This window comes from Pezoporus flaviventris, unplaced genomic scaffold (assembly GCF_033815535.1).
Source record: "Pezoporus flaviventris isolate CSIRO_AGI_PZ_B2104156 unplaced genomic scaffold, CSIRO_AGI_Pfla_v1 ptg000001l, whole genome shotgun sequence".
Lineage (NCBI taxonomy): Eukaryota > Metazoa > Chordata > Aves > Psittaciformes > Psittacidae > Pezoporus > Pezoporus flaviventris.
Genome location: NW_026892549.1, coordinates 3404303 through 3419143, shown reverse-complemented (window position 1 = coordinate 3419143; position 14841 = coordinate 3404303). Strand labels below are relative to the sequence as shown.

Here is a 14841-nt window from a genome sequence, read left to right as displayed (position 1 = left end):
CTCTTCTCTAGTGTTTACTTCATATTGGTCAACTTTTACTGTTTCCTCCATCTCCTTAGAAATACTACATACCGCCCATCAATTCAAGTAACACTACTATTCTGATACATTATTTTGATGTTCTAAATTGCCTATTTTTTCTAAAGCAAGTATTTCAACAAAACAAAGCCTGATCTAGGATCTCTGTGATTCATTTTAGTAAATTCTGTCTGCATGTATGTGTGTAAAATTTTGTCCAAAATATGACAAATTGAAAGAAATTATAAACAAACGTGGACTCAAATTTTCACAGTTTTGGTACTTACATTTCTAAAGCTATCCTTAATAATTTAAATACTGTTTTTTGAACAGTGGTGACCTGTTTTCAGAATGGCTGACATCCAAAAATTCCAATCTGCCAAATCACGCCACTTATGTAGAAGACGAGAACTAATTAAGAATTCAGAAAATTTGAGGCAGCTCTTCAGGGACTAATTGCAACTCACAAGCTTCCTATCTTGATTCACAATGAGAATCTTCGTCAACATACTTCAACACAGTGGTATCAAAATAAGCTTACATGCTTCAAGCTAGAACTACATGCAAACAGAGATTAATTTTATTAGTGTAAAGCAGAAAACTGGGGAGGGGGGGGCAAGAAAGAAAAGCAGAAAGCTCAGGATTTTTTTTAGTCACAGAGGAGAACACAAGGAAGGATAAAATTAAATTTGTACTCATTGGTGAATAGTGGGATTAAGTTTTTCCTCTCTTCTCTATTTTCCCTTTTCTGTTTCTACTTAGTAGTATTTTCTTCACGTGGTTACTTCACTTTGCATATAAATTTGTAAATTTATTCACAGAAGCTTTTTGTTATATTGATTTGATGCAACTGCATAGTTCATATCTGTAATTATTAGGCAAAAATTAGAAGCTTGCAAATATGACACAAAAATGATTTAAAACAAAATTTCTATGTTATACCTTAAAAAATTACTGATAATTTTCCCCTTAAATATAAACCTTCTAGGAAAATGTTTTACTGTTAAATTAACTAGACCTACCTTGTATATTCTTCTTGGAGCTTGTTTGGGTCACTTACAAAAAACTTAACTCTGAAGTTCAAACTATGAGGAGATCCTCCTGCAATCAAGCAAAGTTATTTCTAATTAATCAGGGTACCCTGGAAAACCAGCATAACAATGGTATATGAATTGACCAAATACATACATGTACTCACTTTTTAATTGTTTCCTGATAGGTTTGTTTGGATCCAGCCACCTCTGGAAAGAGACAAATTACAACATCAACTTTAGAGAAACAAAAGAAGTACACATTATAGCCTTAAGTATCAATAAACTAATGCTTTTCTATTACTTTTTACTCTGTGTTTTACCAAAACGTCTTACTGACATACAAAGTCTTATTACTGATCCTTGAAAGACACCAACATTATCATCAACAGCTGCTATTGTTCTTCCTTCCCTGATATTAACCTCTGTTGTCCAGGAATCTGTCTCTTGTAGGTCTAATTCAACTATGACTTGGTTCTCCGATTATCACATGAGCCTGTGAGAGGTTAGAGCACAATCATGGTGTCATTAACAATCTTCACTACTCTTTAAAATTATTATCTAAGGTGAACAAACTGTAGCAGGGAAGAACTAGAGGCAGGCTAACTTACCCAACTCAAGTTAATTTGCTTAAACTAGTTCCAGTACTTTTGACTCTGCATTTTGCACGTCTGAAATATATAGGAAGTGAATTAGCTAAGTTGCTAATTGGGATCTTGGAAACCAGAGGCTCAGCATTCAGCCTACTGGATGAAAGGACTACACAGCAATTTTATGAAACAGTACCCAATCTTGACCATCTTTATGGGAGAACACTGCTGTAGGAAAGTACAGACAAATCCTCAGAAAAATCAATGCTGCAAATTTCATCTAGAAGTATGATTCTCTGGAAAGCCCTACATGTTGTTTAAACTACTCCCCACCATCAACCCAGCAGACTCTGCATATACCAACGTAGCTCAGTTAACTCATAGAATCAGCTAGGCTGGAAAAGACCTTTAGGATCATCAAGTCCAACCATTAACCCAGCACTGCCATGTCCACCACAAAACCATGTCTCTATGGACCTCACCTACACATCTTTTAACTATGTCCAGGGATGGTGACACCACCACTCCCTGGGCAGCCTGTTCCAATACTTGACAACTGTTTTGGTGAAGAAATTTGTCCTAATATCCAATCTAAACCTCCCCTGGAACAACTCAGAAGTGTCTCTGCTATAAATACTGTTCAATTCCTCATCCTTGCAATGCAAGCTCACAGGCCTCTGGAAACAGTTATACGGCCACAGTTCCTATGAAGTGACAGAGACCTAATCCTGTATGGCATGTAACTACCTCACCTTTATCACAGGGCTTTTTTTGATTTTTTTTTCATGTGAGGGGGAGGAGGAAGCAAACACACAGAGATACCTGAGCTATCTGACAGACACTATAGGTCTGAAGTTAATTATGAGACATTCTACACATTAGGAACAACAAGTAATGATGACTAGATCTAAATGCATTATCCTTGTAGAGAATGTCTTAAGAGAGACCGAAGAGGCCGTTTGATACATCTTAAAGAGTGTGATTATGTCAAAGAGAAGATCTCAAACAGGATCAATTAACTTGTAAGACTGCATGTAAAGGCTTAATAAAGGACCCTCCCACCAGCAATACACATGAATATTATATAAGAATCTTTCAAACCATAGTGAATGATACTTGAGTATCTTTAAGCAAGGGGTCATGACCCAATATATCTGATAAATGCACAGATACGACTGATAATCCTTGGATTTATATTTTTCTTTTTTGTGAGAAGTACTGTTGGAGATTACAGTTAATCCGTAAAACCTGAAACTGAAATGCCTAGCAGAAAAGCTTGTATTTACATTTGTTTCTGGTTGTAAAGATAGAATCATATGCCTGTCAAAGTCCCTCTGGATGGCATCATTTCCATCCAGAATGTTGACCACACCACACAGCTTGGTGTTATTGGCTCCTACTCACTCAATCCCACTGCACCCCTATTCCAACTATATACCAGTACCTCCTTCTTGGCATTGCTCCAGGCACCCAGCGGCCAAGACCCTAGCCAAATATTCTACTCCTCCTGTACACAGCTTTGTTGCACTGACTTTTACTGTGATATTAATATTATACAAAAAAAAAAAAAAAAAAAAAAAGCTTGTGCAGTTTATGACATCCATGTTTAGGCACAATGACAGAGGTTTCACACTCAATTAGCAGAATCCTCTTTCCCCCATCACCTTTATCGGCTGACATATTGGCTGCATCTTGGCAATATTCTGCTGTGTTATTTCAGAATTAACTAGAATATTTGTCAATCTAATCTGGTTTCTTTGTCCAAATGAACTGAGTGTAAACAGATATTAATGAAAAAAAAAGGAATTAGTCAAACCCATAAATACTTCATGACTAATATTCATACTAATATTCATAATATTTCTATTTCTCCGACACATTGTTTTCACGTCAACTAGATATGTGCTAAAAAGCCAAAATATTTATTAGTTAAAGAATACTAAACCTTTAAAGCATGTTCTTATATCAAGAGCTCTGAAGTCATTCTTCTTTTGGACTAACTATTTCCCAGAGCCTTCTATTACAGTGTTGTGTTCAGCTGCTTCCAGATAGATAAACAAAAAAAAAAAATCAGAGCTTAGACATCTAAGCTTTGAAAACTCAGATAAAAACACTACAAACTTCTCAATGTTGAGTGAAATAGAGTGATACTCTGTCCTGGGTTCAGCAGTAGCAGTCATGTTACATACTTCTTAAGCAAAGCTGAAAAATAATTCAGCCTTTTCTAGAGCATGCCTATGTCTTTTCAGCCTGGAAACAAAGTTTAGAATACAAAGATGAAATGAGGCCTGTCTGCCAATGTCTTAACAGATCTAGCCACAAAATTACAGCAGGAAACTTTGTAAAGTATCTACCACTATGCTATATGTCTCTGCTCATTTTAATAATGTTACCAGAATGTAGAAAGATAATATAATTATGAATAATTTGCTCTAGAGAAGAAAGAAATGGGCAAGTAGTTCACTATTTTGGCAGAAAAACCATGGCAGTATTATGATTTCTTGATTCCTATGCTACATTAAAAAAAGGCATTAAAAATAGGTAAAAGAAAAATCCCAACCTTTTAGTAAGATAAAAAAAAAACAACACTATTCCTTCTATTTAGAACAGTCTCTCTTGATGGTAAAACAACAGTAGATGAAATCTGCTCTTACTAAAGAAAGTTGAACTATTTTCTGAAATTCACCTTAGTTACTGAATGATTAACACAGTGTCACTTATCTCTACAGATCACATTCTGCACCATTTGTGAACAAAAATGACTTCTGACATACAAGTTGGGAGATAAATTTAGAACCCATCACTGACAAACACACATAATAGGAATTGATAAGGAACTGTATTACAAAGAATAATACTTAGTTAAATTGCACTTTATAACAAGTATTGATCATTTGACATCTACAAAAGAACTTCCTACTTCCTGCTTGGGAAGTATTCTTCAAGCAATCATGATCTCAGCCCTACAGCTATAACTATTGCAATGAACATTACAGCTAGATCTGTTAATTTCTACTGGTGATTTACAAAGTTTCAGTCCTATGAAATTTCCTTTCAATTGAAGCACATCAATTATCATAAATACTCAGTTTCAAAGGAGTCCCTTTTTCTGTTAAATTGATGAGATGACAGGCTTTGTCACAGTGGACTATATGCAACACTACTGAAAGAGCTACACGGTATCTGGGCTAGAAAGAAAAACACCATACAGATCAATATAAACTCCCCATATAATTTAAAAAAAAAAAGTTACTATTTCTTATGCCAACAGAGAATGATTATGCAGTTTAGTAAACAGGTACAATAAAACAAGCAATATCCTTTTAATGCAACATTTCATAAGCACAGATCTCAACATTTTACTCCAAACGTGCAAATTTGTAACTATTCACATTTAGTTTTATCACAGCTACAAGGTGATACTGACCAACTCAAATAACACAGTTGGAAAAGATGGCACCCATGGCTTTAAACCCATGGACTCTAATTCTCTTTACAATGACACAGAGCACAGAATGTAATTATGATTTATAAAAATGTATTTATAAAACAGTCAACTTACAGGGTTATCAGTAGATTCATCAGCCAACTGTAAACCAAAGTAATCTCTCTCTGTCAAATCGAGATGCTTGAAGACTACATCCAACAGAACTTGTCCCTGATCATGTTTCTGCAGAGAAAAAATACACGTATATTTTAATTAACAAATATATAATTGGACACAAAGACTTCAGGCAAGCAGAACACATAAACATTCTTTCAGATGTGCTCTAGCAGCCTATATATTAAATATCACAAAGCATACCCCAGGATATTTTTAAATGAGCTTCATCTCACTTTCTGAAGCATATGTAAGGAATTATTATTTTTCCTCTTTGCCATTTTCTGACAGTAAGAATTTCTCACTTCTCAGCTAGCTACATGATTATTCCTGAAAGCCATTCAGTAGCCAAATCTTCTGATATTTAAAAAGAGTACTGAAGAGAAAAAAAAAAAAGCCTCAGAAAATAAAAAGGCTAGAATGTGACAAAGAACTTCGCAGGCTTTTTTGGGTCACTGAATTTGAAAGTACAGGTTTGTACAAGTTAGTCTTACCTATTTCACCTAAAAATCTATTCCTGAATCTAAATGAACAAAATGTTTCCAAAGTTAAATGGTATAGACAGGTGAAGCAGCCAAATATCTAACTGAGAGATAGTCAAATTTGAGATCCTCAGGACAGTGAGAAGAGCGTGCAGCAAGCTCACGGCCCTGGACTTCAAAAGAGCAGACTTTGGCCTCTTCAGGAACCTGCTTCAGAAGGTTCCATGGGATATAGCCCTAGAGGGCAGGGGGACCCAAGACTGTTGGTTGATATTCAAGGATCACCTGCTACAAGCTCAGGAGTGTTGCATCCCAACTAGAAGGAAGTGCAGCAGGAGGGCCAGGAGACCTCCTTGGATGGATAAGGAGCTCCTGAGGAAAATTCAAATGAAAAAAGAGGCTTATAATAAGTGGAAGCAAGGACAGGTGGCATGGGAAGAGTACAGGGATGTTGTCCGGGAAGCTAGGGACCAGGTTAGGAAAGCTAAGGCCCAGTTGGAATTAAACTTGGCTAGGGGTATTAAGATATTTTTAAGGTTTTTAAACAAAAAAAAACCCTGCTGTTCTGCTCCCAAACAGAGCAGAACTTCACTTCTCAAAGAGATTATACAACAGTTTACTTTCATAGCTGTTAAAACAGAAGTATGTAACTAAAAGGTCAAAGGAAGGTTGCAAGAATTTCATTGGTATCCATATATGAGAAAAATCTAGAAATCACTTTAGTTGTTTGTTAACATCTAAGAGCATCCTAACAAAACTCATCTTCCTGTTTAGCTGAAATTACACTGAGGTTGAGTAAACTATGAAAGCTAAAAAGGCTAAAAACTCCAAGAAGCTTGATAATTCATTTCACAATGGAATAGAAAATAGATATAAGAAATTATGCTTGAAATTATTCCAGCAGGACAATAATAAGCAGAGCTCTGCACGTTTTAAGTGGAAATTACATAAGGCATATATTTCAGGGCCTCTATAAATTTGGCTAAGTTAAAAGTGATCTAAGAAGTGCTATATTTACTATTAAAAAAACATAGAGAGAAAATTTCTCGATGATTAATGAAATGAGCAGCCTGCAGGAGCACCACAGTTAAAAAGTTCACTACTGATTTATTTTCTAGTAACTAAAAACAAGGTAAAAAAACCCAAACAGATGTTAACATAGTAAATACACAACAGTATAAATGCATAAGGCAATTTTAATATACAATCCAAAAATACTCACTTTCATTTTTACTAAATGACAGATTTCTGATATATTTTGAAATAAACCCGTAATTAGTACAAATTTCCCAGCAAATAAAACTAATTTTAAAATAACACAGCAACACTAATTGCTTCTTGGCATTTTCCTCATTTAGATATAAATCAGAACTCAATGAACTTCTGATGGTAACTGTCAGAAAATGGGAGATATGTGGAACGCAAGCTTAGGCTTACATTTACTACAGCTGACATGTTACTTCTTCAAATAACATGCAGATATCAATTCTGTAGCTTTTTTCCAATCTAAACCTGAGAATTTATACTGTTGCTTAAGTATCTGAATAGATGCTTCCTAACGAACAATTTGGAACTTGTTGACCGGTTTGAATTTAGTAATTCAGAACGTCATTTCACGACTGCAAAGAAGGTATTTCTCCTGTAACAGAGCAGCAAATTAGGTAAGAGAAGACTAGTTTCAACATGAAGCATTTGTTTTGATCACAGTGTTTTACTCTCAGTGCAAAATAAAGATAAGCATCTCGTAAAACCAGACCTCAGTTTAACCCATCTCTGATATTTATATAATGATGTTACAGCTTGCCAGAGCAGAAGGTCACAATCCTACTTGTCATGAAAGGTCCAGAATACTTGTAATACTATCATAACTATTAAATAGCTGCTATAAATTATAGAAAGTATGATAACAAGTTTCTATTTTTGCCTTTATATATTTATATATACATAAAAGTAAAACCCATAAATGTGGATAAACATAAAAAGAAACTTGCCTTATTTCTACAGATAAGTTAAACATTAATATTTCCTCTTAAAACAGGGAATAACAGGTAAATAGATGAAAAACAGGAACTATCTAACATTAAATTGCAGTAGTTAGATACAAAACATCAACTTTTTTTTGTATTATACCTTATTTACTGGATTGCTCTTATCTCAACCCATGGGACTTACATTCTTTTGATTCTCCTCCCCATCCCTCCAGGAGCATGGCATGGGGATGAAGGCAGAGAGTGAGAGAGTGGCTGCACGGTTCTGAGTTACTGGCTGGGCTTAAATTTAAACCACGACAGTTGGAATGTTAGAATGCTATGTGTACTTCTTATTAGTCATTGCTGGAGGCAAAATGTCTAACAAATTTTGGTCTTTCAAAACAAATTTGACATCAGCACTAGACATCAATATATCAACTGCACTTTTTGAAGTATCTATCATCTACTGGCTAACATCTGGTACACTGGATATATACACATTCATTTCTAATTGCAAAATGATTGTTAGCTGCTTACCCATGTTTGAAAATTTAGGAACACATCTCTAGTTATATAGCTTTAATGCCTGCTTACCAACTACCACCATCTTCCCTATTTATCTTACAATATTTCAGTTTTGTTGCTGGCCTACAGAACTGGCCGCATCCACAGCAAACATTGGGAGCTACTGCTGCTGCGTGAGTCCAAACAAATCTGGACTTCTGATGACAGGGATGACAGGTCTCAAGCTTTTCTGAAGGAGGTCAAACAGCTCTGTTGCTCACAGGTCTGCGGGAGGCTTGCTTCTTCGCTAGTGGAAACACTGGAACCTCTCACAGCTCAACACAGTATTTGTGTTGCAGCTCAAGCAAGTACATCCCCAAAAAGCCAGCGCTGCACTACCATCTCCTTTCATTCTACAGCTTACATTAGCTTTCCAGAAAGTTATCCTATTTTAAATAAAAGTGTACAAGCAGGCTTTTATTTGTTTTCCTCAAAAAAAAAATAAAAAAAAACACCCAACCCCAAAACACCCCCCAAAAAAAAAACAAAACGCAACTAAGTAATAACGGAGATTGAATTATTGAATTTTTTCTCTTCTAAAATTAAAGGAGGGTTGGTGTAGAGGGTTTTTTACAGATTTAGTGATCTCCATATCATGTACTGGCTTTGGGGGAATACAGTTAAGTCAGCCTGCACAGAAAAGATACAATTTGAGGTATTGAAACAATTAATTAAAACCAATTAAAGCAATATGATCTTGAAGAAGCAGGTTTATGGTAATGCAAATCATCCTGATCACATTATTAACTCAAATCAGTCTCATTGATTCCAGCTCCACGTTCTACAGAATATGCTTTTCAGGGCTGAAGTAAGAGTATGCTTCATTTGCTAAGCAGAGCATTTTACAGAGAGGATTTCTACTCTTCAAACATATGCACAGGTAGTTCCAACTGATTCTTCTGCCTGCAGCCAAAATAACCTCTTCCTGCCTGCAGTCCACAGGGATTATTTGATTTGATTTGTTATTCCCTATGCTATGTAAGTCTTAGCACAAAGAGAATGCCTATTTTGCAGATCAATGGAAAGGGCTGGTTGAAATGCGAACTTAGAACATGTCACAAATTATCAAGAGACGTTGTCTGTGATCAGTACTTTGCTGCTGGAGAAGAAAGAGCATTTGAGTACATTTTTATTAATATGGCACTGCATACTCTGGATGATTAAGCTTTACAATCATTAGCATACGGAATACCTATATAGCAATCACCAGGAGAAAAAACCTTGCTAATTTATTTGGTGTTATCTTTGTTCTTCGTATTTTGAAAACAAATCCATAAATATTTATTGCCAAGTACTGTGTCAACCACAATAAAGTAAAACACAGCTATAAAACCTGAAAACCTATATACCATGTAGGTTAGCATACATCTGCTATAACTGAATACTTTATTATTCCCTATTTCTGTAAAAAAACAGATTAAGGCTAAGACACAAGATCAAAATCTTGAGCACCAAGGAACTTTTTATTCCCTAAACTCAGTTTTAATTGCCAAACTTGCAGGCTGATCTGTATAAGCAGTAAAGCGTGATCCATGTAACTAAAATATTTAGTACACTAGGGAGGTGGTGAGAACATATTATATAATTTTTTCTTGGGAGACAGAGAACAGACATTTGAGGATTTATAACTGGTGGTTCTACTCTACACAGGGGCTAGCATTTTCTAACATACAGCTTTTGAACAGCTAGATCAAAAAGAAGCATAACCTCCCATACCTATTGTACAACAATTATTTTTTATTTTAGCCAACTCTTACAAACAAATAAACCCCCGCAAGATAGATACTTTAATGGAAAACTCATGCACCTGAAAGCAAAGTACCCAGCATTTACAATTTCTCATGCACTTGTAATGCTTTGTCTCCAACTATATTCTCCACATACTACTTTTTGGCGGGCTGTACGGACTGGGAAACTGTTAGCAAGGATGAGAAGGTTAAGAGAAGTAGACTATTGCAGAGAAAAAGATAAAAGGGATTTAGGAGAAATTATCCCAGAAAGAAAATGAGGCTTCACGTTAACAAACGGTCTATTTTTAGCCATCCAGAGAGTAGATATGCCTTGAAAACTGAGATTTAGCTCTCTTCCTCTTGTTGCATTTTCACAGAACCACAGAATGGTTTGTGTTGGATGGGACCTTAAAGACCATATAGTTCCAGCCCCCCTGCTATAGGCAGAGACACCTTTCACTAAACCAAGTTGCTTAAAGCCCCGTCCAACCTGGCCTTGAACACTGCCACAGATAGGCAGCCACAGCTTCTTTGGGCAACCTGTTCCAGCGTCTCACCACCCTCATAATGAAGAATTTTTCCCTAATATCTCATCTAAGTCTCCCATCTGTCATCTTTAAGCCATTCCGCCTTGTCCTGTCACTACATGCCCTTGTAAAAAGACCCTCTCTAGCTCTCTTGTAGGCCACCCTTTACCTACTGTAAGGCTGCTATAAGGTCTTCCTTGAGCCTCTTCTCTTTTTCTTCCCTTCTTTTTCTTCTAGTATGTACGTGTGCAAGCACGCCTGCCTCAACACAACTTCCCCTCCTGTTCTGTACTTAACACTATTTTGGAAGTCAAGCTGTAGCCATACGAACACAACTCTCTCACACAGTTCCATGGCCTTATTGGATACCTAACTACTGCTTCACTCCATTAAGTTCAATTTTCTCTTCAAAAACCTAAAATCACACCACCTGTAATTTCCATCATCACATCATTCAACCTTTCTCCATGTAAGTCGTCAATGCTGTATCTTATAAAGTAAAAGATGAGTTCTCCTGAACCAGGACACCCCACAGCTTCTTTCGTGCTGAGTCCTGGTTCTTCTCACACAAACACCACTTTAAATGCTTTAATGTTACCTTCTGAGGTCTTTGGCTGCTGTTCCTAGGGATTTTTCCTCAAGAATTTAAAAGAAATGGTTGCACAAAACTATGAACTTTTTAATTTTAAATCCTTATCAAGGATTATAGATTAGAAAATCTTATTAATAACCTGTTCTAAATTCCAGGCTCTTATGTGTAAGTTATTCAGTCTTCCCAGTAACAGTCCTCAGCATTCACCAACCAGCTTCCTGTTCTTTTTTCTGCCATCCTCAACACTGAGTTAGAAGATGGTAAGTTTAAATGAGGGAAATCATAGAACAAGAATATAATCTGAGAAAAGCAAAAAGCAAAGAGATACTTTAAGATGACAGTCATAACCAAATATAACCACATACACAATTGAACATAATTAGCTATACAGTCATGAGAAGAGTTACCACTACACCTTACTCATGCTCAAAATGCAAAAACTGGAATGGAGCAAAACAAAAGCTTGCTTCTTGTTCAACTCAGTGGCACAACTGCCCTCCACTTCCACTCTATGATTTCAGTCCATGAAGAGAATTGCTAGAAATAAATAACTCTTTGTATAATAAATTTTGAAATGAAACTGTGTTAGTATTATAGAGAATGTCAGAATGACTAAGTTCACAGTGATTTAGTATATATATGTGCAAGCATGACTGTCTGAACACAACTTCCCCTCCTATTCTTCACTTAACAGTATTTTAAAAGTCAAACTCTAGCCATACAAATCCAGCAAAGGTCAACAAGCTCAGCGATACCAATCTGCAGTAAGCAAATTACTTACATTAACTCTGAAAGCTTGTACAGTGTTATCCAGGAGAAGAATGTTGCAGACCACCTCCGTATGCTGCCTGTCTCTTGCCAGCTCAGATGCTCGTACATTGTAGGTTCTGCCAGCAGGCAATCGGAAACGTGCGGTCATTACTGTCCACACAGGGTCTTTAGACAAAACAAATAGAGAATTAAAGAAGATGAAAAAATGCAAATGCAAGAATGTCATACTACAAGGAAACATCAACACACAGCAGGTCCATTGTGAAAAACTCTATTACAGACAAAGGAAAAATGAGTACTAAATTCAGGGTATCCAATAACAAAACAGTGTCTTACAAATTTTGCCACAACCTTATTCCAAAATATTTAGTCCTTTATTTTCTGCTGACTGTTAACCTCCTCCTTATTTTAAGGTTGTTTTGTGGTCTTGGAGTTTTGGTTTTTTTATGGGTCTGGGGTTTTTAGGGGTGGGTTGTTTTTTTATTTTTGTACTTCAAAAAGCACTGTAACTGACGGGTATCATGGCTACAAGGCATCAATTAAATAATTCACTTCAGTACAAAACAGACACCCCCCCCCCTCCCCACCTAATGCTTCCACCGAAACACTTTATAGGGAAAAAGTATGAATAAAACAGCAAATACACCAACATGTAGATGCATTATTCTGCAAAGCCTGTGCATTCACTGGGTAATCATTAGACATGAGAATACACAGCAGTAACAAAAACATCAGCATTGCTTTTTTCCCCCCTTTTTAAATTGTAAAATGCATATATAAAGATTTGTCAAACTACTGAACGTTCCATCTACATAACTTTGATTGGATTTACATATCTAGTTTGCGAGCACAAGTGATTCTTACTCTCCAAATAAGGAGCCGTGACCAATACAAGTCTACATCCTCCTCTAAGTGCTGATAAATAGAATGTTAAGAATTGAAATGTGACATTTGCTTTACAAAACTCAGATTCTAATGATTACCATGCAACCCCCGTCCAGCAAAGTACTTACGTGAACACCTGATGCTACTGGCCCTATCCAACGATACTTGTTAGTTTCTTAAATACCTCACAGGATCAGGGCTTGTAATTCACTTAATTACACATTCAGCAAACTATTTCTACATCCTCTGACAAGGGTGTAAGCAAACAAGAGTTTCATCACTTAGGTAGAGAACATACTGAGATAGAAAATTTAAATACTTTAAGAAGTAGAAAAATAAAGCAGGTATTCTCAAAACTGAGCAAATTTAGCAGGGGGCAGCAAACATCTAATCGCAAACAGCGATTAGAGCATTTGCCTGGATCATACAAGGCACCTGTGATCCAATGCACACAAGTGAATAGGGATAACAAGTAAAAGATCAATCCCTTCCTAAATAGCTGATGGCTTAGATATGTAGGCCTTTGTGGGAAAGTGGAAGACCAAGATCCAAGCTGCCAGTATCAGGAAGGCCTGGGACTCTGCGGTGTAACCTTCTTCCCACTGCCCGCAGCCAACTTCCTAAGCAACTGCCCAAAAAATCCCTGAGGTATTTTGCTTTCCTAGAGCATATCTTCAGCTCTTTCAGCATGACCACACATCTCAGACATTTAAAAAAAATTAATCTTTTTTACAATAATCCACCCTTGCAAAACGTTTCAGTTTTGACTTAACCAGCATTTTCAGATTGAAAGTACTGCTTTTCTTATCAGACAGCTTTTTTTTTTTTTGGCTATTTAGTCACTCTGGCTTCAGAACTTCAATGCTGTATTCACATAGAATAACAGCAAGTTTATTTTTGTTTTGCTAAACTAACACGACAAACTGAGAAAGGATAAAGACACCAGATAAACCCACCAGCTGTACACTAAACTCACAACTTTCACTTAATAATAATGACAAATTGTGTTGCAAATATTAAAACTCCAAAGTAAAGCCTAACAAGAAAGTACATGTCTGACAGCTCCTCATGAAGAGGCTGCTTCAGCTATGCCTTCTACACGTCTTCAGAAGGCAGAAGAAAACCTTTAACAGAAGAATAGGAACTGAACCTCTATACCAGTGACGCAAGGCAACAACATAACTTTTCACAAAATATTTTGTCACACAGACATAAACGTGTCAATTGCTTTATTAGCCATAATGGCATAAAGATCAGCAATGATGCTACACAATTAACGACTACAGCCAACACTTTAGAGTGGTCCAATAATCCACAATTTTGCAGCAGAAAAAAACCTCTTGTTAAAAGCCACCATGCTTTAAGGGGAAAAAAAGGCAAATCTTACTACCTTTGCTTTCCGTTCTCTTCCTATTTTTGTCTGACTTGCTGATAAAGACCAACAGTATTTCTTCCTTCCTCATTACTGCCTGAAGCTAGACAGAACGTTTCTCAGTTTGAAACTGAGCAACAAATTCATAAGAGCTAGCAAGAAGGAAATCAGCCCTCAGTGATGCTCAAAATCTTTTAATACCAAACAGCCATTCTCCATGTCCTTCATAGACACAACCTGCACACCCAGCAAGGTTCCTGTTATAACACAGATGATCTTCACTCTAACCAAAAACATTGAAAAGTTGCAGACTGTAATTCAGGTCTTTGTGTACATAAATTACACTGTCAAATTCAAGGAAGAAGGCACTGTATTATGAGTTTGCTAAAGAAACAGGACCAGCTATAGTGGGTCAGAGCAACAGTTCATCTAGCTCACAGACCTGAAGAGCAATGCCTTCTCACTCTCTTTAAGGAAGGAAGAAACAAATAGAACACACATAAAGATTTTTTCCTCACATACTCATCTTATACTCCAGGTCCCACATATGAGTATGTAGTAGCCTGAACTACCACCTCAAAGTAGAAAAGTTTCTTTCATGAAACTATGAGGCTTTTGCAGCAGTTTTACAACTAAGTATAATAACTGAAATCCTGAAATACTTCTACAAAATGTAAATGTAACAGCCATGATAGTAACAGAGAGTAA

The 14841-nt window shown here is 36.4% G+C and overlaps 1 protein-coding gene across 4 annotated transcripts in view; it reads right to left on the bottom strand.

Annotated features, from left to right (window-relative positions):
* PTPN4 (protein tyrosine phosphatase non-receptor type 4) overlaps positions 1–14841 on the bottom strand; it is a 108016-nt gene that overhangs the window by 56030 nt on the left and 37145 nt on the right. For 3 of the 4 annotated variants that reach the window (XR_009745170.1, XM_061463753.1, XM_061463578.1), the window contains 4 exons: positions 11887–12041; positions 5202–5309; positions 1217–1259; positions 1041–1119 (listed from right to left, as the gene is read on the bottom strand). Coding sequence is in view for 3 of the 4 variants with exons in the window: in XM_061463753.1 (XP_061319737.1) it covers positions 1041–1119; positions 1217–1259; positions 5202–5309; positions 11887–12024 (368 nt within the window). In the remaining variant the exon portion in view is untranslated. Of the gene's footprint in view, positions 1–1040; positions 1120–1216; positions 1260–5201; positions 5310–11886; positions 12042–14841 lie in introns of those variants that run through there. The other variant, XM_061463663.1, reaches the window with a different exon arrangement.